Here is a 26,478-nt window from a genome sequence, read left to right as displayed (position 1 = left end):
AAAAAATGCAGAAAGAAACATTAAAACCTGGTGGATTTTGATCGAGTTGCAAAAGGATGGATAAGAATCAGAACAGTATTCAAGTTAGCAGTAACTTTATGAGACACAAAGATAAAGAGATGTACTGCAAGCTGAGATTATGGCAGAAGTAAACTACACTCAGAAAGCATCTAAACAGAATGCTAGACAGTGGGCTACCAAAATTAGCTTACTTTACATAAACCNCCCAGGGGGGGGGGTCCAAAGTAGATGGCAATATGTCTTAAAACTTTTGAACACTGGGATGGACTTGCAACACCCAATACTTGCATTAAATGGAGGAGAAGAAGTGATATGAGGCTTCCCAATTTGAATTCCATATCAAATGCCGATAAAATAAAGGAGGACAAGATAGGAAGAGCACGTAGCATGTACAAAATGAGAAATACAAAGTTTTAGCTGGAGAATTTGAAGGGAAGGGACCTGAAACACCTAGGTGCAAATGGGACAATACTAAAACATATCTGATAGAAACATGGTGTGTGCTGGATTCACCTGACTCAGGATATGGACCAGTAGTAGGCTCTTGTGGACACACTGAGTGAATATTAGCTTCTCAAGAACTGTGTTCCTTGGAATTGAAAGCCTACAAATTGTGCAGATTTAACAATGACAGAAACTCATTCCATGGCGCAAAGTCACATTCACTCATCTGGCCACAAAGTTCCCTGTTTTTTGCAACTAGAAAGTTCATGCTGTTGTTCAAAAAAGCTCACTACTGCACACTATCATAAGCTCATTCATCCTAGTTCAAATCCTCACAACCTACCTCTAAGATCCATGTTAATCATTTAGATCTCCATATATTCATTAACATACTATAAATGTTGTACAAACTTTTGTTTTTGTGTATTAAAATTAGAAACATTGGCAAGTACAGTATGTTATAAGTTTGTCTACTCACTATATATAATGTAAAGTTATCTCTGTGCCTAACTAATTAAGCACTATATTNAGTTGGAGAAGAGAGAATTCTTGGTCCTACCCGGACTTGAACTCAGACTCCTCAGTTGTCCTGCCTGTAGCCAGTTGCTATACCGACTGTGCTATCCCACTGACTATATATAATATAATTAATTAAAATATTTTAAAATAAATGGCTCCAAATTTTAACACAACTTTGGTACAGGTATATATGACACTGTTACCTCACAAGTATTAAGAGCTTCAAATGAGTGATTACTGGGGAGACCAAAGAAGGAAACATATATAAATGTAAACAGCTTCTTCAGGATCAGTGGAAAGGTTTGTTAGCAGTAAACCTGTTAATTAAATCAAATGCCCACTTAGACTGGTCTGATGGAACCATATGTCCAGCATCTCTTACCAGAATCTCTGTCAAATGGTTTACAGATTTTGCATATCCAGCTAAATCATTACCAACATGCCACTGCAACCTTGGTGCTGTTTTATATGCTGCAGCTCCACTCCAATCTAGAGCTTGCAAGAATCCCAGTGTAAGGGGATATGCTACAATGATATCCAACTGCCCATTGTAAATCAGCACCCTGTACTCCTCGAGTAAGATTTCCACCCATGGCTTCACAGACTGCATAATGTCTTGCTTCAGATGTTCTTCCACTTTGTTGTCTGTGTGAAATGTCAAGTTGCCTACATGGATAGCTTTTCGCACCTTGGCAAGCTGAATGTAGGTTCCCAATGCATCATTACCTTCTCCTTTATGATGCAAATAATTGAAATAGAAACTGAAGCCAGTCAAGTTGTAGAGGACAGTTCCACCGTGAACATCACCATTCAATAGCTTATCAAATACCTGTAATAAAAGAAAATGGAAGTCACATAAAACTGAAATACACATCATTTGATCCCTTCTTTCATAATCAATGTAGGAATGTTTTAATTTAGTAATATCTTGATTGTCTGCTAAGAGCTAATCTCAATATTAACACCACTAAAGTAATTTTATAGTACAATGTCCCGCAAATAATCCAGTCCCCTTTTTTTTTTTTAATTTGCATAGTGGGGGGGAGTCCAGCTGGGTCCACTTGGCATGTCGGCCACTGATTGGCCTATTGTACCTGCCCCGGGTGACTATGATGATGGAGAATTTGGTGGAATGAAGATTGGCAAGGTAAACCGAAGTACTCGGAGAAAACCTGCCTCAGCGCCACTTTGTCCACCACAAATCCCACTTGATCAGACCCGGGCTGCCATGGTGGGAAGCCAGCAACTAACTGCTTGAGCTATGACACAGCCTTTGATCCAGTCCCTTTGTGTTTCACATCTGCATCATTTACTTTTGGGTTGGGGTTTCATATGTACACTTAAACACCAAAAGCACTCTGCCAAGTGAGTGAAACCAACCTCTCCAAGGCCTATTTCTAATTTGATATGATTAATTAATTTGTATTTATTTGTTTGTTCAAAATTTAGTTACAACATTTGTATTTGTTACAATGACATAAAAATCAAATGTCATGCTACTTTGTTTCCTACAAGCAGTATGGAGTTGCAACAGAAGTTAATTTGAAAATTATAAATAAATTTCTCTATCTTAAACCTGGGAAAAAATATACAAGTTTTACAGTTCAATGAGCGGCAAATACATAATGTTAATGTACTCTCTTACTTTCCCCCTTCTGAGGAAAGGGAGGACTATAGCATTACCAAGTGTCTCCTACCCATACGCTCATCTTTAACCTTTAAAGGACTAACATCCAACATATCAACATTTCAATGACTTGGTTAGCAGTGGAATGTCCAATATATTGACAATCTCACATCTTAACGGTGAGTGGTCAGCCAAAAAAATAAAAAAAAAATAAATAAATATAAAAAAAATGCAATTTTACTATGCATGGTTACAGCAGTCACATTTTTATTTAAGTATTCATTTTTAAGTTCATAAATTTTCTGCAGGTTCTTTGTTTTAAATAACAATAATATTCATTTGGCACAAATAAATGGAATTTGGTCAAAAAATGATGAAACTTTCAAAGTATGAGGCACTCATTCCTCTATTACATTGTTTTTGTTTGAGATACATATATTAACAGCAATGATATACAGGGGTTGGACAAAATAATGGACACATTACAGATACTGTACACATTAGTCTATTATTATGGTATTGGACCACCTTTTGCCTTCAATACAGCTGCAGCCCTTCTTGTAACAGACTTGTACAGGTTTTGAACAGTCTCTAGCAGAATTTTGTACCATTATTCTTGAAGAACATCTTCAAGTTTCTTTAGGAATCTCTTCCTCACTCTAGTCTCCAAAACTGACCAGAGTTGTTGAATAGCGTTCAAATCTGGTGATTGCGATGGCCAGGGTAGATGCTTAAGTTCACCTTCATGCTCTTCAAACCATGACTGAACAGTTTCACCTGTGTGAATGGGGGCATTGTCATCTTGGAAATAACGTCTGGATTATGGAAGGCACCTGATTACCCAGCCTGTCCACATACTCCCTTGCAGTAATTTGGCCATTAAGGGTAAAAATGGGACCAACAGAATACTGTACCACAATATTGCTTCCCAAACCATCACAGAACTTCCCCTATGTTTCAATGTTGGGATCATGCATTCCAGGCTGCAGGCTTCCTTGGGTATTCTCCAAACATAAACTCCTCCTGATGTAGGGAACAGCATGAAGGACGACTCATCTGACCATATTATGCGTGTTTTTCCAGTTGTCTGCTGTCAGGTTTTATCGTCATGACACCACTATTTACACATCTGAGAATTATTTTCAGTAATCAGGAGTTTAGCAATTGCGGCCCTACCATGGTTGTTGGATTTGTGAAGCTCACAGCTGACAGTTTTTGTGGTAACAGGGTGTTCAAGATTAATATTCAGTTCTGTTGTCACCTATGCTGCAGTAGTTGTGTGAATTTTTTAAACAATCCTCAATGTATGACAATCTCTGTCAATGTCAATTTTCTCCAACTGTCCCTCTTCATTGATGTTGTCTTCCCATCATTCGTATAAGCCCACATAACCTTAGAAACTGCTGCTCTCGATACACCTAATTATGTGGCAGTGTTTGTCACAGACACTCCAGCTAAATGTGTACCAATGATCTGTCTTCTTTCAAAATCAGATGAGTCTCCCACCTGCTGATTCTTTCACGAAGACTGTCACTCAAAACAATCACTAATACATTGACACAAGCACTACAAAGTGTAAACAAATGGAAGAACATTCAGTGTTTCCAACTGAAGTTCTTTCAATGCAGCCATTGCTCTGTCCACCCCTTGTATATTTTTCTCTCATCTGGTGCAATCAGTATTTAAAACTAACACTTTAAATTCCATCTGAGTGTGAAGCAGGGGTTTAAATGCTTAGAAGTTTAAACAAATATACAGATCTTCATTAAACTTGGTATGGATACCATCCCAATGGAGGATGGTTCACCTCAATACAGTGGATATTTAACACGATTTATGTCTCTATGCACTGAAGCAGTTCTCCTTTGATTATCTTTGACAAACAGTACAGGAAGATCAAACCAAAGAGGTGCCAAAAACACAAAGGAAATCTGTGGAAGGTATGTACGTGTATATTTGTGACTAAAATTAATAATTCTATGGTTTCCGTATTCAGACGCAATCAATATTATTTGGTAACAAAGTAAGTTGCAGTCACTGCAAAACATCTGCTAAACCAATGGTGATGATCATATTTAATTTAAAACATAAAATGAAATGGGTCCATACCATGATGAGTATTCATGACATGATTAATCATTTGTGTTTATAACTTACGTCAAAAGCTTCATTCCACTTCTTTTCCTGAATATATTTCATCGCCACATCTTCCATTTTATGAAAAACTGTCCTTCCATTCACATCTATAAGTCCAATTTGGTAAAGATAATCTCCATACTTCAGCATGTGCTCAGGGTCACAGAGACCATTGCCAATAGCCATACCTGCAAAAGAAACACATGGAAATCTAATATGACATGGGAAATTACTCCTTCCTGCATTAGAAGCACTTCACATTCTTACCCGAAAATCCCGAGGAGAATTAATGAGTATGTGTATAAAATACAGTAAACTTCAATTTGTCACAAGTCAAGGACAATTTTTAACTTCTTTACTGTTATGGATGGTGCAGCCTTGGCATCATTTAGGAGACCTGTATAGATAGGAGTATAATATTACAAGAGATTTTTGAGAAAGGAGTATGTGAAGGTCTGGACTAGATTCAGCTGGCTCTGGATATGATTCACTATTAAGTTTTTGTGAATGTGGTAACAAACCTTGAGACTGTATGAAAGCAGGTAATTTATTGACCACCTGTATGACCTTCTACAATGCAGTTACCTTCATTTTATATGAATGCACTGACTGTGGATATGGGTAAAACTACCGTTCATGTGAAAGCATACTGCAGGTATGCAAGTAAAGATTTCTGCATTCTGCACCTTGACACTAAGATGGTAAGATGGGGCCGAGTTATCAGCTTCAAGCCTCGACCAGTATGCACTGCATCTGCAAAGACCCTGGAATTGTTCTGTTTTCATGTTGAGGAAAATCCCAATCCTACTGGAGTTTGGCTGTAATTTGTTTCAGTCACTTAACTATTATGATTCGTAACTGACAGATTTTTACATTTTTGTTATTCATTAATACGAACCTTTATTGATCAAGTATTCCATTTATTCAATACTAGTAGTATTACCTCCAAATTATATTGAGACTGGCAGCTCTGTAGTACTGGGGAATTTAAAAATCTCCTGTTTTTCAGACAACTAAGGTTAATATTTGATATTAATATTACATACATGAGAATCAAGTGCTGGAAATATTGTTGTGTGACAGACTGACTACAGATGGGGTTTGGATTGGTAATTGAATTTACTGAACTCTTACACAACTCAATACTAAAAGTATTATGCTCTCACTGTTCTACACACTTCACAAATTATTATAGGGCACACTAGGTCTTCTCAGTCTGTTACAGTCTGCTCTAGCCATTACTTGGCAGTGGCTTCCAATGGTGAATGTTCCCCTTCCTCTGGGTTCCCCAGCTTCAGCTATCAGCTTCTCACAGCAACAGCTCACAACAGCTAACCCCACACAGAAAACAGTGTTCCTCTGTTGCTGTTTATGGGCCGCTGCTTAGTAACGGCCACTGTATAGTTGCTAATTTCATGGTTGCTGCCTAGCAATGGGTCTACATGTCACAATATTCATACAGCTTTCTAACATTCTTCTTTTCCCTTTGTACCTGTTTTCTCCTCTCTTTTCTCCCATATTCCTTTCCGTTCCCACTTATTTATCCACCATAATTATCACTCTCCTCCCCGTATCCTAGCAATGGCAGAAGATTGGTTACATTTTCCCTGTGTCCTAGAACAGCATGTTGGGTTTCCCTGAGCATGACAGAAGCTGGCCATTATTTACATGCAGATATTTCATTTGTCTATTTGTTAATAAAGAATTAGGAAATTCCTCAACTGAGATAATGATTTTATCCAACACTGAAATTTCATATTTGTATAATTTATTTTATTATCAGTGCAGTTTGGAGTTCCTTCCGAGATTCAGCATCTATTATGAAAACCAATCTCAAAATTAAAGTATTCAATTCTTTTTACAGATCAAAATATACTGCATGACAAAATATGAGAGTAAAGGTCATGATAAAATTTTCAGATATTCAGAAATAACAGCCTTTTCTCCCCCAAATTTACCTTTTATGTTTTGTTTTCTATGTCCATCTCATTTCTGGTTTAGAGGCACCCATGTATACACATGCACACATAAAATAATATCTTCAGGTCATTTCTTTCCATACACATCGTGTTCAGCTGTCCACATTTATTCTTTTATTTAACTCATTACATCAGTAAAATGTTATGTGGGTCCTGTTAATATTACAAGAATAGACGTTGGTTATTTCTGAGCATCCATTAAATGCACCGTTCCACCACGTAAAACCTACCTTTCTCTAAATAAGTGTGTCTAAAGAAAACTGTGTTGTACATTCCTCATCAGACTTTATAACCCTCAAATCAGACAGAGAAATTATGTTAAATTCCACAAGGCAGTAAAATTTATAGAATCCTTCTGTCTTGATTTGCTGTATGTTTAGATTGATGACAGTGGTTTTATTCTTACCTTTAAAATTAATAACTTGCTTTGCACCTGGATTCTTTGTATGTATAGTGTATGAAAGAGCAGGCACATATTTGCCTATGAACAAAGACATAAAACATGTTAAAGTTATGTTCCTATCTTATTTTTACTGAAAGAAGTCTGAGTATATGAAGGCAAAAAGGTAAGGTCAATTTATGCTTCATAAAGCATCACATCATACTGCAAGAGTTGACATTTGGCTCAGCACATTCTGAGTTTCAGCACTAGATGGAGGTGAATGGTCAGCTTCAAATGCTGCATGATTTTTCACTCGGAAAAGAGGTCCCAGCATTCACTGGGTGAGGCCTGGAACCAATCTGGATATGACGGTACAGAGAAATTTTAATGTCTTAAAATCTATAGGGATCTTAGAAGCTATGTTTATATAATCTGTTCAATTCTGTTTACTTTGTAAAATGAGATAACGATTATGTACCATGTTTCCATGAGTAGACAGTATGGTTCTAAGACAAAAATAAGAAAAAGCATGCATGGAAACTGACTGACTGATAGTGTCTACCATCCTCTCAAGCTGCAGACTTAGTAGTCTGATATACACTGATGATGCTCATATAACTCAGCTCAATTAAGACAGTTTTCTGTAGTAAATTACAGACTTAAGCATCCTGTCTAAAGGGTACCAGGAGCTCTTTCTCTAGGGATAAAGTGGCCGAGGCATGAAGCTGACCACTCACATCTATCTAGTGCTGAGTCAGGAATGGTGGAGTAATACCTCCACTCCCCCATATATTCTTCATGGCATAGTGCTTAATTATTAAAGCACAGGGACAGCCTCACCATTTTACCTTTTACCATCACAAATTTATGCAAGTAATTACAAATAACCCATTAAAAAAGTTGGGGATGCATTTGTTCATATTCTACCACTGAGCTCATATCACTGTGGTTGGAAGAAATTACCAGATGTGAGAATATATGAATAAAAGCAAGTTATAGGTCTCAACATTGAAACATTAAATGTAAATCCATGCTGTAATCTTCCATGATTCAAAACAGAACATTAAACTGTATTTTACCCCAAAATACATACTCATATTTATCAAACTAATTCTGTTAATTTAAATATAAATGCCAATAAAGGATTTTTAGTAAGAACAGTAAATGAGGTAGACAGGGCACACATGGGAGAGGCACATATATATGTTCATGTCAGAAAGTCTGATGTGGCACTACCTAGGTATAGAAGGTTCAACCATAAACTGGATATGAGGATGTGAACTGATCACAGCTTGTAGAATCCTACTGTCTGGTCAGTTACATTCTTGTTATTCATTGTATTGTATTGTATTTATTTGCATGTTCCAACACATCCTTACATGGCCGAAGCCCTTGGATACAGAACCGGTCTCACAACAAGCCTGCTAAGTAGCAGGTAGTCGCTAGATAATATATATATACAACAATATTAACATGATATTAACTTAATACCCTTATATGTACTACAATTACATCACATTTACAATATAATTACATTATAATTTAAATATAAATAAATAACATAAACACTCAATAACAATCCTAGTTAAAATATTCATCCAAAGTATAATAAGATTTACGATGTAAAAAGGCATGTAAAGCCACTCTAAATTGCATATCACAGACGAATTCCTTAATCTTCAATGGAAGATGGTTAAAAAGTTTAATGCCAGAATAATAAGGACCTTTCTGGTAAATTGTTAAATTTGCCTGAGGACAATAGAGATCAAAATTACGCCTCATTTTCAGGCCATGAATTTGCGCTGACTTATATACAAGCCCATATTATTCACAACAAACATCAATAATGAGAAAATATATTGCGACTGCAACTGCAATATTCCCCATTCCCTAAATGCCTCTCTACAAGTCTCTAGGTCTCAACCCACTCATGACTCTAATTATACTCTTTTGAATTCTAAAAATATGCACACTAAGGGGTGAATTACCCCAAAAAATAATTCCATAGCTCAATAGTGAATGAATGAAAATCATGAATGCTATCTTGGGAAATGCATGTTTTACTATTCCAGTTCTGACCTACAAAACACACAGGTGGGTATCACATAGTGTGTTTCATGATTTTTAATGCATTACCACAAGTTTCTGTTTTGATTTCTGTCTTTAACTCCCCAGTGGATCCATTAATGAAATTTTAAAACACATACTGTGGTATTTCTATTGTTGGTATCTACTGACAGTCACGTTCTCAAGGTCCAAATTTTAAAATCAATGTCAGAATTAAATTACATATCAATTATAAATATTACCATCTGAATTAATTTAAATGTTCAATAACTGCTGTCTAAAACATATACATTAAGATCTGTTAAGAATTAAAATATTTTACAAAAATTGGAGAAAAAGGCATAGTAAAGTTATTATAAAAAAACTTTGGATGATAAGTTAGTTATTATTTCCACTTATATGTTTTTACTTTGTGTCATGTCAGCCTCACTTCTGTTCCCTATTATGTATCCAGTGTGTTGTGGTATATTGATGTATATTGTGTATTGGCATACAAATGTGTTTAATATCTCCCTCACTATATTAATGGAATATGTACTAGAGTACTGGCATATTTTTATTACTTCAGCTCTGCACGTTTTTGTACAACTTTCCATTTTTTATGTTTAATTGCTGGATTTGAAGTCCTCATTGTAATGACCACAAAGACAATACTGTTACTGTTTAAGAATAGTGATTCTAGACAAGAGAAAATTATTATTTAGTGGATATGCACCCGGAGAACAGTTTTTATCTGGATCAGTGTACATGACAGCTAGTGCCCTAATATTAGACAAGGCTTCCAAATGATATGGCATAATAATAATAATAATAATAATAATAATAATAATAAGGGCTGGATCAGATGACTGAAAGAAAGTAATGGTCTTTTAAACCACTTTACTGCTAGTTTCTAGTCTCTGACAAAGGATCTAAAATCCATCAGCAAAAATTAGATGTCAGTATTGTTCTCGGGCGCCTTCTTAAGTTTAGAGAATTCTGACAAGCAACGTAGGAAAATTTGCCAATTTGGATCACTTATCCAAATGGCAAAATTGCTTATGCTAGCACAACAGGAAAAATGTGGAAACATATTTGATACAAGAATTAAAGATCCTTTGTCCCAATGACAAGGTACTGCTCTTCCTCCAAATTAAATACAATGAACGTTTCGGTGATTAATAACATCCCAAATAATGAAAACAAAATTTAAAAAATTTATATGGAAACTGCTGTATTATTGGCTACCATACAAGTCATTCATATCAGCTTACAGACCTTTTCTACTCCTCCCCCCCCTGAAATTACCATTTACTAAAAGGTTTTACTGTGGCTGCTGTATATGCAGAAGCCCAATTAAATTGCATTTAGCCTTAAAGGAAATCTCATCATTTCTTAATTCTACATTGTAGCACCTTGTTGCATGTAGTTCATTAGTCTAAATTTAGCCATGGCTTGTACACAACATTCCAGTGAAGCTGTTCATTCACTTGACATGCAGCATATGGCAAGAATGATATTCTGATTAATAAATAATTACAGCAAGTGAACAGCATTACAGTCATCCTGTGTGTAAGTGACAGTTAAGCAGAGCTTACTTGGGACCTCTTTATTTTCTGCAGAATAGAGCCTGCACACAAATGCCAGATAAAGGGTTAAGTAAACCAAACAAGCTACCACACATCCAGCAGGTAGATCATATGCTCAGTTTCCAGTCAGGTTCCTCATACATAAAACAGCTGACCAGCTGTTACAAAATGGAGTCCCTTTGACAAGCTACACAAATTTAGATTTACCTGCATATGACTCTCCTGTAACATAAAATTCACTTTGCTGTAATTCTGGAAATAACTGGAAGAACTGCAAGAGAGCATTATAGAGATCTTCTCCAACAGCAGTTTCATTCCTTGCATACCCATCATCACTCTCAGTAAAACTGTAACCTGGAAGAAGAACAATCAACATTTTGAAGAGTACTATCTTCTGGGATAACACCATGTAATCTGGTACATGTGTACCAACATTTTGAAGAACCATGCTGCCTTTATCTCTGGCTCTGAAGCTTTCTCCACACAAGCAGAAAGTTGCTCTTCTATTACACTACACAGCATCACATTCCATTTGATAATTCTCCTTACAGTCACAGCTGTGAGAACAGGAAAATGCGCATTACCAAGTATTTGATAACAGAGTGGCTCACAAAGACATCTCGACCTAAGAAGAGTGCAGTAAGTGGAAATTTAAAATATGGTATAATTAGGATCTTCAAGATTTATACAGATCACCTAGTACTGTTCAAATAATGAAATCAAAGTAATTATGTAGAGATCTCTTTGAAAGTGGCCACTTAAAAGACTGAGATGGGAAAATGAAGATATAATTAAGATGATTTTAAGAAAAATGTTGGAAGGTGAATTGATCTGGCTCAAGATCATATCCACTGGTGCACTCTGGTATCAGTAATGGTGAGTCTAGGTACCACTACTAGGGTTAGCCACGTTTATAAGGGCATTATAAATCTGATGCAAAACACAGGCCTACATGAAATACCATACAAAAGACAAACTTACATATGCTCCTATTATTTACTCTTCAAAACACTGAAAATCAGTAGACAGACTTTACGGCAGGTCTGACAAATTGCATATACGAAACTGAAACGGTTACTGAAAGTTTAAAAGGCATAGAATGACAAGCATTGATCACATTCCAAAAGAGTTTATTCTATCAGCAACTGGTTGTTATAGGAGCCGGGATGGCATAATCAGTATAGTGACTGGCTAGGGGCTGGATGACCGAGGGGTCAGAGTTTGAAGAATATTCTCTTCTCCATGACATCCAGACCAGCTCTTGGAACCACCCAACCTCCTAGCCAATGGGTACTGGGGATTCTTCCCCCAGAGGTAAAGCGGCCAGGGCGTGAAGCTGACCACTCACTTCCAGCTAGTGCCAAGGCCAAGAAAATGTGGATCTATACATGCAATCACCCATACACCTTCATGGTGTAGTGCTTAATAGTTAAGCACAGGGACAACTCTACCTTTTATTGGTTGTTATAATCTTAACATAATGATAAGTAACAAATCCTCTGCAAATATTGTTAAGTTCAAGAACATGAGAATGACAATGTAAGTCAGTAAAAAGTAAAGTAAAGCTATCCCTGTAAGGGGCCGTGAAGGCCCATAAGATTGTGAGATGTTGAGGGTCCCACATTATCTAGACAATCAGCTCAAAGATGGCGGTAAGGTTGTCACAGCCTTATGCGCTGGCCGCACTTTACTCCCCAGGAAAAATGGCTAATTAATTCCTGGTACTCATTTCTGTTAGAGGCTAAGTCGACCCCAGGGCCAGTGTGGCTGGAAGGATTAGGTCAATTGAAAAAACCCAATGACCTCATTGGGATTTGAACCTGCGACCTTCCAGCTAGTAGCATAGCCCCTCAACCAACTACGCCACCGCTTGCCCCGAGAATGACAATGACAAATCAAAATTATATTCATGATAAAATTCAGAGCACATCAGATTCTAGAAATTCTTATGTTCAGATCAGAATCCTTCACTTTTCTCACTCATATCTAAAAAACTAAAGACAAATGTACATAGATACTGTTGCAGGGATAATGGGGTCTGCTCACATATGTCTTGGCACACATGCTACCTACACATAATGGAACTGTCCAGCTGCTATTAGGCTAGTAGGCATAGTTGGTCCCAAAGTAGAACATAGTGCGCAAGTTGTGAAGGTAGGGCATGGGTCACCTTGAAAAGTCAATAATTGAGAAAACTGGTGACAAGCACTGCACACATTTGAATAGTGCATAGCAAATAAATAGTAACTTGGTCCAAGGTGTCTCAACTGCACCACAGGTTCAAGAATGGTCATGACTCATCCAAAGCTGACTGGCACGGTGAATAGCCTAAAACATTCAGAATGAAGGCAACGTGAGAAAGATGCAGGAGGTTACATCTCTGATAATGAGTCAGTAAAAAAATTGTAAGGAAACTCAGAATTTCAATTAGTAGTTGCCATAAAATCCCAGGATGCTTATGCAGGAACAATGTGACGGCAGCAATAGGATCAGTGATGAGTTCATCACTACAACAGATAACAATCTAGTCTCTGGAAAATCATCACAGCAACAAAATCTGGTGTTTTGTATATGAACCCTAAGATAAATGACAATCCTCCATGTTAAAGATATCATCTTCTCTAAGAGCCACAGAGCTCTGGCAGAAATGTTCAAGAGAAGGTGATGTCTGGAAGTTTTCTCTAAGTGGAAAGGCAATGACAAAAGAACAAGAGAAGGTGCTTACTCATCCACAGAAGTCAATTTACCTCGGTGCATGGCCAGAAGCTGTGTACAGCTACATAACAATACCCTGGTACACCAGTCATTGCTTGTGCAACCAAAAACTTACCAAGTATTATAATGTGGTGTTTCCCAATACTGTACTCTCCAAACCTTGCACCAAGCAAGTTAAATATTTGCTGAGGGGCTGTCATTTCAAAGATGTAAGTTGTACTGTCTGAGGTCATATGTTGATTCTAGTAATGTTTTGGAGTATACAGGCAGTACCAGAGTGTATAGCTAAGTACAGTATTTTGAAGGAAACTGAATGAAAGGGATTCTCAGTGTTGACAAACTAAAGCACAGCAATTAAATCATGGATCATGAATAGGACATGAAGCATAAATAAATGAAGTGAAGAGGTCATACTACATTTTGGTTGGAAACACTAGAGAGAAGGCAGTGTAAAGCGCTTCCTCATGTGTTGAGCACCAGATGATGGTCTCTTTAAGACTGAAACATATAAAGGTTTCTGTGTAACTGAACCAACTGGTCGCACTCAATGGTGCTGCTGGTCACTTAATGTCAAATAGTGTGACAGACCAAAATACCTTCTATTAGAAAAATGACATTGGCACTTTAGCTGTTGACATATTTGAAGAGACACAACAACTTTGTGAAATTTAATCTGTCACAGAATGCCATATATCTGTGCAACGAGTTCATTCCACTTATCCCATTCACTTTCAGAGTTCCCCTTGAACCACCTACCTAATTCTGTGGAGCAGAGCCCTTCAGCTAACCAAGGCGTTCTCTGACTTTCATGTAATCCATACGTTCACAACCATACACAACTTTATTGAACCATCACAACACAACAAACAGAAAAAATCAAGGTCAGCGCTCAGCTATAGTTTTGCTACATGCATCAGCCACTAACGGCCATCTTCAGGCAAACACATATCAACAAACATATACTATTGAACTGCAGTACATTAGATTGGATACAATGTTATTAATCATTTAAAATATTTTGTGTAAAAATACAATAAGCCAGATTATATAAAAAACTAAAAGTTATTGTATAAAACAAGATAAAATTTAATTGATGTTATATAACATCTAAACAGTTGTTGATTTATTACTTTTCATACGTTTCCATGGACAAATTGGAAATTTGATATTTCTTTTATATAAGAATGTATAGGAGGCCCATGATGTTGCAAATTAATTAACTGTATAGTTGGTGCCTCATCTTACGAAGAATTGNAAAAAAAAAAAAAAAAAAAAAAAAAAAAAAAAAAAAGAAAGAAAAAACAAGAGCCTGCCACTGGTTTCCACCCTCAAGCAGAGAAATCAGTACACAATTTCAAACCCTATCAGTTAATATTATTCACATATTTATACTCATGTAACCCCAAGTGGCTTCTTCTTTCCAGGTTCCCCATATAAAACTCTGTATGCGTCATCTCTCCCACACATTCTACCAATCCCTGCCATTTCATACTCCTTGACTTCATCATCCTAATGTTAGGTTAGAATAACAAAACATTTTTCTGATCTGCTTTTTACTTCTTCTCCCTTACATACAAATATTCTCCTCAGCATCCTGTACTCAAACACTGTCAATCTATGATGAGATCTATCTTCCAGGATGTAACATTGTGCAGTCCAGAGAACATCAACCAATATTTCAGAGTAACATACCATTTCCACCTTCAGGGCCAAAGAATAAGTTAAGCAAGAAATAACATCAAGGCAGCAAGGATACATAGTGTCATATCCCAAGAGACAGAACTTATCATACCCATCACTGTGAACCTCAAACCCAATTGTCAATGTACGAGGGTAAGTCAGAAATTATCCGCACTTTCTCCATAACACATCTTTAGGTTTGTCACACTGCCTCCTTGCATTGTTAGAGTTGGTACTACTGTGGTCACGTGATCAAAGTTTTACCTTGATCGCATCATTTTCCTTGACGCTGTGACAGTGTAAACATGGCCGCTCTGCTGGCAGTGTGCACCAATGATTAACAAAGAATAGTGATCCAATTTCTCTGATTGGAAGGTGTGTCAGGGGCTGAAATTCATATGTGGGTTCATTACTATGAGCCAGAATCCAAAAGCCAGAGTATGGCGTGGAAACACCTGGGATCGCAAACGAAGATAAAATTCATGACACAATCTTTCATGGGAAAGGTGATGCTAACCGTTTTTTGGGACTCAAAAAGGCCTACACTGGAAGACTACCTGGAAAAAGGGTGTACGATCAACAGTGCAAGATACAGTGATTTGCTGGCCAACAATCTGAAGCCAGCAATTCACACCAAACGCCGAGGCCTATTGTCAAAGAAAGTGTTGTTGCATGACAATGAACACTCACACAAGGATGGCCAGACCGTTGAAACCATTAACCATTTGTGTTTCGAGGTCCTGGAACACCTTGCCTACAGCCCAGATCTCGCCCTTTCCGACTATCATCACTTTGGACCACTCAAAGATGTTTTACGAGGTTTTTGATTTTCTACAGACAAAGAAGTGGGGGAAGTGGTGCATAAATGGTTGCACGGCCAACCGAAAACCTTCTTCGTGGAGGGAATACGCAAGGTTTTGGACCACTGGACCAAGTGCATCGAAAAGGGAGGAGACTATGTAGAAAAATGAAGTACTTGTTCAACCCCTACTTTTGTATATATGGATTGGAAAAACAAGAGTGCGGATAATTTTTTACTTACCTACGTATGTTCTTCCTTTACTGTATTGTTAAATGCCATAATTTTACTTGTACTTCTATTTCATTTACGGAAAACAGTAACAAAGTGCTCAGTACTCAGCTTACCTGTTCCAACTGGATTGTCAATGTATATGACAGAATGAGTTTTTGTCCAAGAATACTTTCTGAGTTTCAAATAATATTTGCTGTTTACTGAAAATGGCCCATTTTCTGTAAATAGACCAAATAATGATGATGACCCAGGACCTCCTTGCAACCATAGAACTACAGGAGCTGATGGATAATTATTACTCTAAACACAAAACAGACACAATTTATTTCATACTGTTGCAAAAGCAGCACTTTTGCTTTTCATTACTGTTCCTCCTTTGTGTTGACTTTGCGGTGTTTGCATGTTTGCTTTGGGTTTGTTATCTGTTAAGTCAATGATTCAAATGTCACCAGCTACCTGAACTGAGGGTTCTTGTGGCTTTCCTCACTCTTTCCAAATGCCTATACAGTACTTTAAAACAAGTCACAACTGATTCTTCTCAAAACTTTTCCACTTTACAATTCATAATAATCCTATCATTTGTCTCTCACCAGTATAAATCTATGGAACTGACAAAAAGTCATTAAATTAAACAAGAAATGAACATACCTTAAATCTATAATGAGTTCCAATTGAGGAAAAAATGTTTTACTCTACATACCCTGGTGGTCTGAGAAATATATTTTTTTAAGTTCAACCCATTAAATATTTTCATTCTATATAAACTTGTAATTCTGTATTTTAGCATCCTGTTGCAATTGTTTAACTTAACGTCCATGTATTTATCGTCTGTCAATATTGCAACACTTGTTTATTCACTATTTAATCTTAATCTTAATTTAACATTTTATACACTTTGACACAACAGGTTTTGGCCCCAGATGGCAATTTTCAGGTGTCTTGATATGTTACAAATATTTTATTAAATTATATTGAAACTGCTACACTGTGTTAGCCCATGTTAAAATCACACACTGTAGTTCTCTTTTCAAGGTACAACAAGATAAAATCCATTAAAATTTCTATTTCACCTCACAAGGGCTGATGTCCATTGTTCATAAGTGTACACTTGTCCTTGGTGTTTTGTTTCGGCAGCTTGCCCTTCACGCTCATAGCCTACTTTTCAGTTATGTCTGCAATCTGTAATTTATAAGATCCCTAGGTTAATGTTGCTTTCTAATTGTTTGCTATTGTTATTATGTTATGTTTGTGTACTTTGGCTGTTTGGGGCCGAAACATGTTGCGTCAAAGTGCATAAAGTGTTAAACTAACATTAAGCTTAACTAGCAAATAAACAAGTGTTGCAATATGGATGGACAATAAATACATGGAGTTAAGCTATATAAACTTGTTTTATCTGTGACATACTTCACTTTGACAATACTCTTTCTTATTGAACCCAGTATTAAGCAATTTTCTCCATCACACACAGTTCAGATAACACCCAGTCTCTGTGCAACAACTTTCATTCAACTGCTTTTATGGTTAATACAAAGAGGAAATATTTTTGTTCTTTTTTTGGCCCTTAGGTAAAGTGGCAGCCCTTAAGAAACAAATAAAGTACAGTATTGTTCTTTCATTCTTTGAGAGGGCTGCATAAAACCTGATATAATCAGGCTGCTTTCTGTTCCTTTGGCAAATACAGTTTAGTGGAACTGAAAGCAAGAAGAAATTCATTAACAACATGTGCACACGAGAGCATATGTGTGAGATGCACATTTTGATATGTGTTACGAGTTGTTAATGCATGTATGTCCATTACTGGATGAATTGGCAATACAAGTGCAGTTAATGAATTACCGCTGAACATTTTTCCTCCTTCATATGGATGAAGGGGCAGGATGCAACATGCTGTAGCATGTTTCCCAAGGTGCATCATTTCTAGAGAAACACAAATTTATTTGGCCTTTGTCCCATCCTGATCTCATTTACACCATGTTTATAAAATAAAAAGGACACATACAAAAATTCGACATACATATTGCACAGCAACCCACATTAACACTATCCATGAATATATGAAAACATTAACCTCTGTTTTGAATTGGGCATCCAGTGTGATGTTGCTGATCATGAATATGTCAAGTGTAACTTTGGTGTACATGTCTTTATAGCATGGTGCTTAATTAATTATGCACAGGGAGAAGTTCACCTTTAGCTTACACATTATTTACTGAACAAAGAATGTATACTTGATCACTTTAAATTTTGGGGTACTTTACACTGACTGGGTCATTCTACTGAATGTCTTGCTAATTATCTAACAACACTTTCAGTACTGAGACTACACAGAGCCAGCATTCAATTGGTGTTTTAAACAAATGCACATATACATATATACAAGTATGGCAGCTTATCTACATATTCATAACATAATGCATCAATATGCAAAATTAGTATAGAAATAGGAGAAAATATACAAAAATATAAAAAATAATTACATTTACTTTAAGGAACTTTTGAGAGAAACATGAGAATATAAAACAATATAGTTCTGATGTTCTCATAAAACTGGCCTTGCAACAAATCAATGGACCATAGTATTAAGAAAACAATAAAAAAAACTCCGTTGTTTGTCTGAAAGGGAACTATACCAACCAAGTGACGGCCACTTGTCAGCGAAGTCAGTGCCAATTAAGAAACCAAAATAAGATCTTATTTATTCTTGGTTTATTTAACACTTTCAACGACTGAGGTTATACAGTGTCACATGATAGGACAATTGGTGAATAAAGAATTAAAAACAATGTGGAAGGAAGTGGTTGTAACATAANGCTTTCTTCATAGTCACCGCCGTGAAAGCCTCAAAGCCTGAAGATTAAAATATGCAAAACTATAAGCTATGGGTGGACACTTGGGACCCTCACATTAAAGCAAGAATATAGAATGAGGTTGTTTGAAACAGAGTCCTGAGGAGAATATTTGGAAAAACAAGGGAAGAAATGAGAGGAGGTTGGAGAAAACTGTGTAATGAAGAGATTCATAATCCGTACTCTTCTCCAGATATTATTAGGGCAATAAAATCAAGGTTAAGATGGATGGAGCATGTAGAATGCAAGGAGAGATAACAAATGCATACAGTTTCAGTCACAACAGCTGAAGGGAAAATGTCATTTTCATGATCCAGGTGTACGTGGGAAGATAATAATTAAATGGATCTTAGGAGAAATAGGGTTAGAGGGAATGGTCTGGACTCATTTTATCATGAACAGGGACCAGTAGTAGGCTCTTGTGAATGTAACAATGAACATTTACACTCCATGAAAGGCATGGGTCCTGACTAGCTGAGCAACTACTATCTACTTAAGAAGATCTCTGCTTCATGGAATTGTTGGTGTTTGTGTATATAGGGAAAGGACAATTATGACAAACCTCAGCCAGAACAGCTGGTACTTATGCCAAGATTTTGAACTTTAACTCCCCAAATATGAATTGAGTGTTAACCACTCAACCATTACATTCAGTAAGATAAGAAGTGACCAGAAACTTCTCAAATAAGATTTCTGAAATGTGTGTTACAAATTACACAGGGAAACAAAATGATGATGTATATAAATGATTAAAATCAAAAGGCATAACAGAAGTTCAATTATATCAACAGAAATGGCTACAACATCCAGGAGAGAAGACACTCAAACATCTACGAAAGCCAACCTGCTTTTACAATCCAAGAACACTAAACACTGGCCAACAAAGGAAGAGATAAGTACTATCTTTCTTCAGGTGGAGGGCAAAGATGAAGCCAAGAATTATAATGGCATCCCATTCCTACAGAGTCCCATAATCTTATTTAAATTTGGATTATTTAATGACACTATCAGAATTGTGACTACACAGCATCAAATAATGGGATGATTAATGAAGTGGAACAGTTAGTGGAATATGGATTGGCTGAGGAAACTGAAGTACTCAGAGAAAAACCTCCTTCAGTGGCATTTTGTCTGTCACAAATCTCACATGACCTGACCTGGGATCAAACCCTGGCCACTGCAGTGGAAAGCTAGTGACTAACCACCAGAGATATGGAAGAGCCAAACCCCTAGATATTACCAAATTATCAATGATTCATCAGATGCTAACAGCTCTTCATCCTATGCTTCAACCTATGCTGCTTACAGACACAACATATCATACCACACCACGTCAGTTCATACAAAAATCACATAAAATACACCTCCTTTTTGTAATGTCAGGATTATCATTTTTCTTAAATAATGCAAACCTAAGGTAACGTTCTGAGTTGTTCTCAGAAATGAACTTATAACGTTTACAGGGAAGCTAGGAACGCTTTTTGCCTAGTGCCTCCACAAACCATAATTTCATCCCCTAATCATCTTACTTGGCATAACACAAAACTGAACCCTGGAACCAAATTCATCAACCTTTGCCATTTCTAAATGTCTCAGAACATTTCCAACTTTATTTAAGTGTGATGATATCAATGAAACAACTCATTGGTACATTTTCTTTAAATGTATGTTTATGGTTTAAATTATGGCTGAATTCTGTGTTCACTTTTCACACAATAAAATTACAAATGACACACGGTCTGTATGTAGCGCACTGCTTTTCCTAAGCATAAGTATACACAGATTAGGCTCAATCAGAATCCCGTACGAAGCTTTCTACCCTTCTTTCTAAAACAAATTTCCTAACAAGCCATGCAAGATCAGGCCATACAAAACGGCTCACAAGAATTAAACCACGTCCGTTAGATTAGGTTACAAAAAATAATTTCGTACGACACACGTTTCTTACCTCAACTGGGAAGAACCAGAAAAATAAATTAGAGTTGAATTTTTTGTTCACTGTAAGATAGCCTGAAAAGCTAGTAATGTTCTCTGCTCCTTTCAGCGGGCCAACGTTTGCCGCACTTTGTGCTTCCTTTATCTTACCGGCTTCTATCAGCGGAGTAAGATATAGGGGTTCTCCGGGATCCCCTTTAAAGGAAATCTGTTTTATTTTGGGGTAAACATTGAAAAAACATGATGAGGGATTCACAAACGACCAGACTAAAAATACCAGAAGAAGCATTTCAAAGCTCCCTGCAAATATTCGTTCCTGTCTAATAATCTTAAATCATCCGCGGTGCCTCCTCCGGTTTTGGCCTTGACCGTCGCTCCTGGTCAACTCTACTGGGCAGAAACTACCAGAATACCGGAAGCTCCTACTCACAGACCGGTCACAGACGGCAATCGCTCGCAATCCTCACAGTCAGAGAAGAGAAGGGGAACTCAATTGAACTCAATGCTATTGGTGAGCAACATAGCCGCCGTGACGTCATCAAAGCATCATTGCAGCCGCAGTGTCCGGAGCGTCCGGAGGATACTCTATTGATACATAATGGTTGCCGCCAGTGCCGAGAGCTAGGTCGGTAAGAGGGTATGCTATCATACCACCAGTCTTTGTGTATTGCTCCCTCCCATTCATTCATTCATTTATTGTATATTCCATAANCCATTGAATTTCAGTAAGGGAGTGTTGTATTGATGTAAATGAAATGTTCTTATTTTACAGGCACTGGTGAGAAACTTTCTCCCGATAAATAATGTTGCAACCTGATCTCTTGTACTGCAGAGGTTCTTACTCCGTTGTGTGTTTTCTGTTTTTGAACTGAGTTTTATATCACTTAGCTCATGCCCCTCCAGAAGGTTTTGAGTGAAGTTATGTGAAACTCAAATAAGATCTAGAAATTTGTAATGATGGTATATTGCTACAAGTATTATGTTTTTGGACATTATCCATTGTCTTGTCTATTTTTTAAAAAATAGCCCTGTTTCTTTTTCAAAACAACATTTTGGAGACTGGATTCTGAAAAAGAAACGGGACGGTTTTTTAAAAAATTGACAAGACAATGGATAATGTCCAAAAACATAATACTTGTAGCAATATACCATCATTACAAATTTCTAGATCTTATTTGAGTTTCACATAACTTCACTCAAAACCTTCTGGAGGGGCATGAGCTAAGTGATATAAAACTCAGTTCAAAAACAGAAAACACACAACGGAGTAAGAACCTCTGCAGTACAAGAGATCAGGTTGCAACATTATTTATCGGGAGAAAGTTTCTCACTGGTGCCTGTAAAGTATGAACATTTCATTTACATCAATTTAACATCCACTTACTGAAAGGCAATGGACATTTGATCTATCACATACATAGAATACTTGAGTTTAGGAAAGCTGATGGTGAGTAAACGTGAAAGAAAATTCTGTTTCCATCAGAGATACTTGTATTCAACTTCATAACTTTACTTACAACTTACACTTGAAAGCTACACAGAACATAGCTTTTCAGTTACATTAATGTGTTATAAAATATATATAGGGAGCAATATTACTGAGGTTTCCGTTTGTTATTAATTTCAGTAGTATCATGAAACTTGAGAATCTGATACACACTCTTGTTAACAAGATTACGATTGCATTTAATAATAAATGGAAAGCAATAATATAATAGCAGAACTCTGCAAAACTGCATCATCTGAAACATGCTCTTGTTTCAAAATTTTGTACTAAACATAATAATGTGGCAAAAATAATAAAATAACTGAACGAATATAATGAATCTTGGAAAGTATGATATATATGTTCATAAGTTAAATGCAGAACACAATAATATGGCCAACATTATGAAATTACTGAAGGAATATAATGAACCTTAAAAATCTTAAATATATACATGTTCCACAAGTTCAATGCTGAACACAATAATATGGCCAAACTAATGCAATGGCTGAAGGAATATACCCATAATAAAAAATTTGATGAATAAAATATGTAAACACTCACAACACTATTAACTAAAACTTCCTACCTAGGAAGTAGATAATAAACTTAATTACAAAATACATAGTGAATCCTGACATTGATTCTGCTCTTCAGTGTTTCACGCTGAATCAGGTAACCTGAAGATTGCAAGTCAATTATAAAGTAATGCCACATCATTCTTACCCACACATAAACAAGAGCCATATGTGTTGAAAAAGAATTTCCCACACAATTCTTGATTGAAATATAATTACTTAAAGACACAGGGCAGAATGAACTCTGACTATCTTCTGACAGCGATGTTCTAATATACTGAGAAGAAGGAAACAGGTCTGCAAAGCAAGGAAGAGATGGAGCTGAAGATCAGAATAGGTTTCTTGTACGTAATCTGACTGTAGGTGACGATGTTATCAACAAATTACTCACTACCAGAGGTTTGAGACAAGAGCATGTTAAGGCATGGTAGTTGCAGTTGCTTGTCACCAGGGTTACTTTCTCCAACTTACGAAACATCTATTGATGCTCATGTGAGCAGTTGGCATATATTATTCCCAGTGCTTGAGGTGGAATGAAAATAGAACCGGGATGGTTTTCCTAAAAAAAGGTATTGTACATTGCATTTACTGCCAAACAAATGACAGGATGTTTTTAAGCCATTTAGAAAAGAACCGGGATGCCATCCCGCCACATCCCGCCCCACCTCAAGCCCTGATTATTCCAGTAATTCAATAACTGCTCTCTGCCAATTTCCGGGGCTAGTATATGCAGGATATTACAAGGCAAAGATGAAGAAGCATTACTTTCCTAATGACTTACTGATGTGTCAGTATCTTCAGCTTCCTCTCTGTGGCCCTCTGTGTGGCTGCTTCGGTCATCAACCTGTTTGTTCACTTACATCACCAACGAATGTAAATTCTTGTAAGACATCTCACAATACCATCTAGTGTTCATGGGTAGTGAAGTGAACAACCAGTACACCTAATCCACTCCAAGTCAGTGGTGCTCCTAATGGCAGCTGTGATATGCTGCAACACGAATTGAAGTGCCTGTCATTATAGATTCCATTAGAGTTACAGTGTACCAACAGTCTCCACACCAGCATCTCAGAAGGACATGTGAGAGACCGTTCTGTATCACTGTACTCCTTGAAATATATGAAGACATTGGCTAGTAGCAGCACTACAGATGTCAGGCATGTCTTACATGCATCACAGCTGACACCACAAAGCAGCTGTCTAGCAATGGAAGCAATGACATAGGCCACTGAGAACAGTTCCATATCACCAGCATGTACTGCAACAACCATGTCCTTCTGTACTTATTGAGTAAAGTGGAGACTCAGGAACATCATCAGGGGTTTCCTTGCCACGACTTGTGGACAGATTTGGTGAAGAAGCATCAGGTGCCCTGAACAATGACTGTAGGTTACCCAGAACAGTAGCACCATCATACTCACAAATAGTTCCACACAGACCTCTGATAGCAAGTGCATTGATGATGTTAGTCTTCAGAGTATCTAAAAACTGTCCCACAGTTGGATTATTGTTCAAACCAAACTATCATCAAATAGCTCCAAATGTGTTCACAAGGTGATCATCAAACAGCTGTTGCCAGGTATTCACCACAGCACCCTTCGGAAAGAACATTAGAAAGGAAATCAGTGGGCTGCCTTACATGATGGACTACCATACTTCTTCATATTTGAAAATAACATACTTTACTTTAAAGGGACTGCCTTTATAAAGATTTCTTATATTTGATTAAATTATTCCTCATAGCAAAGTCTCTATCACCTTATTCTCTTATAAATCATATTACTGATAGTGTGTTCTGCTTTTCAAACATTTTTAAATACCCTAAATACAGTTGGCATATTCTATATAACTTTACATAACTATTAGGTTTATTTTGGACTCTATCAATAGTCTAGTATACATAAGATAAAAACCCCAACGTTTCAGAGACTGCATTTGTCTCCTTCCTCAGGTGGATAGGGAACGATAAACCTACTCAATTGGGTCCGTTAATAAGAGCTAGTCTCAATCACTGGACAGACAGACCCTGTTTAGTAGAGAACAGCCTATAAACACTTGACAACAGGTTCCATCATTGAGAGATAAGAATAAAAGCACAATAAAAGACAAGCTAAATCTTTTGTGCCAAGCATGCACATGTCAAAAATGTGATAAAACAGTGGTATGGATTAAGTTCCAGGAATTAAGTTAAAAGCGAGGGTAAAAAATATAGAGGATGTATAGCTAATTATGCAGATAAAGAAGCATGCCACCAGGCGACTTCTCAAAATAAGACTAAACTCGAGAGCAAAACTAGCAAATGTAGCGGAAGACACTGATTTTCATAAAAACTTTCATTTTGACTTGTTAACCTTTTCATTGATGAGGGGGATCCATAGGGGAGCAATATCCAAACTGGTCTGGCTGATCGGATTAGGTGAACATGCCATGTAAGCGATTCCTTATACTTTCTGTACCTGCTGTTACTTTCAATCTCCAAGACCCTAGCTTCGTCCCAGCCCACCTTATGGCCCTCTTCATATGCATGCTGAGCCAACTTGGAACTCTAGAAGACCCTGCTTGAGATTGTGCCTGTATTCGCGGATTCGCACGGCCAGCGGTCTGCCTGTTTCACCAATGTAGCTTCTGCCACATTCACAGGGAATGCTATAAACGCAATGTGCCGTCTGTTGAGGGTCCCTTTTTGGTCTCGTTCTCACGAGCGAAGTTCGTAAAGTGTGTTTATGTGGTCCTAATGTTATACTGGTTTCCTATGCGTTTAAACTTCTCAGAGATCCCCTTGACATACGGGATATAAACCGTGCCAAGAGGCTTTTCCTCTTTTCTCTGATGGCTACTGCCCTTGGACCTGATAATCGAGTCAATAAAGCCTTGAGAATAACCACTGAGTTGCAGGTCACGTTTCAGGTTGTTAACCATCATTAACCGGTCTTGCCGGTCCTGGCATATAGTGGTAGCTCTATCATGAAGACTATGAACAATTCCTCTTTTGACATGAGGGGATGGTTGGAATTGAAATTAAGATATCGGCCAGTGTGGATAGGTTTCCTGTAAACTTTCGTGGTCACAGCCGTCCCTTTCTTTATGACCAGAACGTCCAGGAAGGGGACCCCACAACACAAAATGCAAAGAATGGGTCTGGCATTACGGCATCTTAATCGCTACCACGATGAAGGACACGATATGCTAGCCCGAATTGTCACAGGTGATGAGTCTTGCTCCAAGCGACTCCCATTTGTTCGGCCCTCTTAAACATCATTTTTCAGCTGAACATTTTCCCGACGATGAAGCTGTATAAAGGGAAGTCACCGCCAAGTTCCGACAGCAGCCCAAAGAATTTTATGCTGCTGGTTTTCAGAGACTTGTGAAAAGATGGGACAAGTGCCTCTACTTGGTCTTTAATTTATTTATCAACGGCGATAAACGTGATGTTGGATGCACGGATGATATCGACGGGCC

General features: G+C 37.3%; 1 protein-coding gene across 1 annotated transcript; it reads right to left on the bottom strand.

Moving 5' to 3' along the window:
• Window positions 1-1,000: 1,000 nt before the first annotated feature.
• Window positions 1,001-21,417, bottom strand: LOC111861727 (venom serine carboxypeptidase). Its single transcript, XM_023846529.2, has 6 exons — window positions 20,969-21,417; window positions 16,285-16,471; window positions 10,951-11,097; window positions 7,133-7,207; window positions 4,769-4,935; window positions 1,001-1,813 (listed from the first exon to the last, which is right to left on the bottom strand). The coding sequence occupies exons 1-6, from the start codon at window positions 21,242-21,244 to the stop codon at window positions 1,274-1,276; spliced, it is 1,392 nt and encodes a 463-aa protein (XP_023702297.1). The 5' UTR covers window positions 21,245-21,417; the 3' UTR covers window positions 1,001-1,273.
• Window positions 21,418-26,478: the final 5,061 nt, after the last annotated feature.

The sequence above is a fragment of the Cryptotermes secundus genome, unplaced genomic scaffold (genome assembly GCF_002891405.2).
Source record: "Cryptotermes secundus unplaced genomic scaffold, Csec_1.0 scaffold309, whole genome shotgun sequence".
In the NCBI taxonomy this organism is placed as follows: Eukaryota; Metazoa; Arthropoda; class Insecta; order Blattodea; family Kalotermitidae; genus Cryptotermes; species Cryptotermes secundus.
The sequence above is the reverse complement of the archived record's forward strand: the minus strand, read 5'-3'. Positions and strand labels throughout refer to the sequence as shown.

What these genes read in the sequence shown, in the direction of transcription:
- LOC111861727 (XM_023846529.2), bottom strand. Translation starts at nt 21,244, where the DNA reads ATGCTTCTTCTGGTATTTTTAGTCTGGTCGTTTGTGAATCCCTCATCA. An exon ending in TACAGGAGAGTCATATGCAG is followed by an intron (nt 7,208 to 10,950) that starts GTAAATCTAAAT and finishes CTTTGTTCATAG; the next exon opens with GCAAATATGTGCCTGCTCTT. An exon ending in AGTGGAATGAAGCTTTTGAC is followed by an intron (nt 1,814 to 4,768) that starts GTAAGTTATAAA and finishes CTTTTATTACAG; the next exon opens with GTATTTGATAAGCTATTGAA.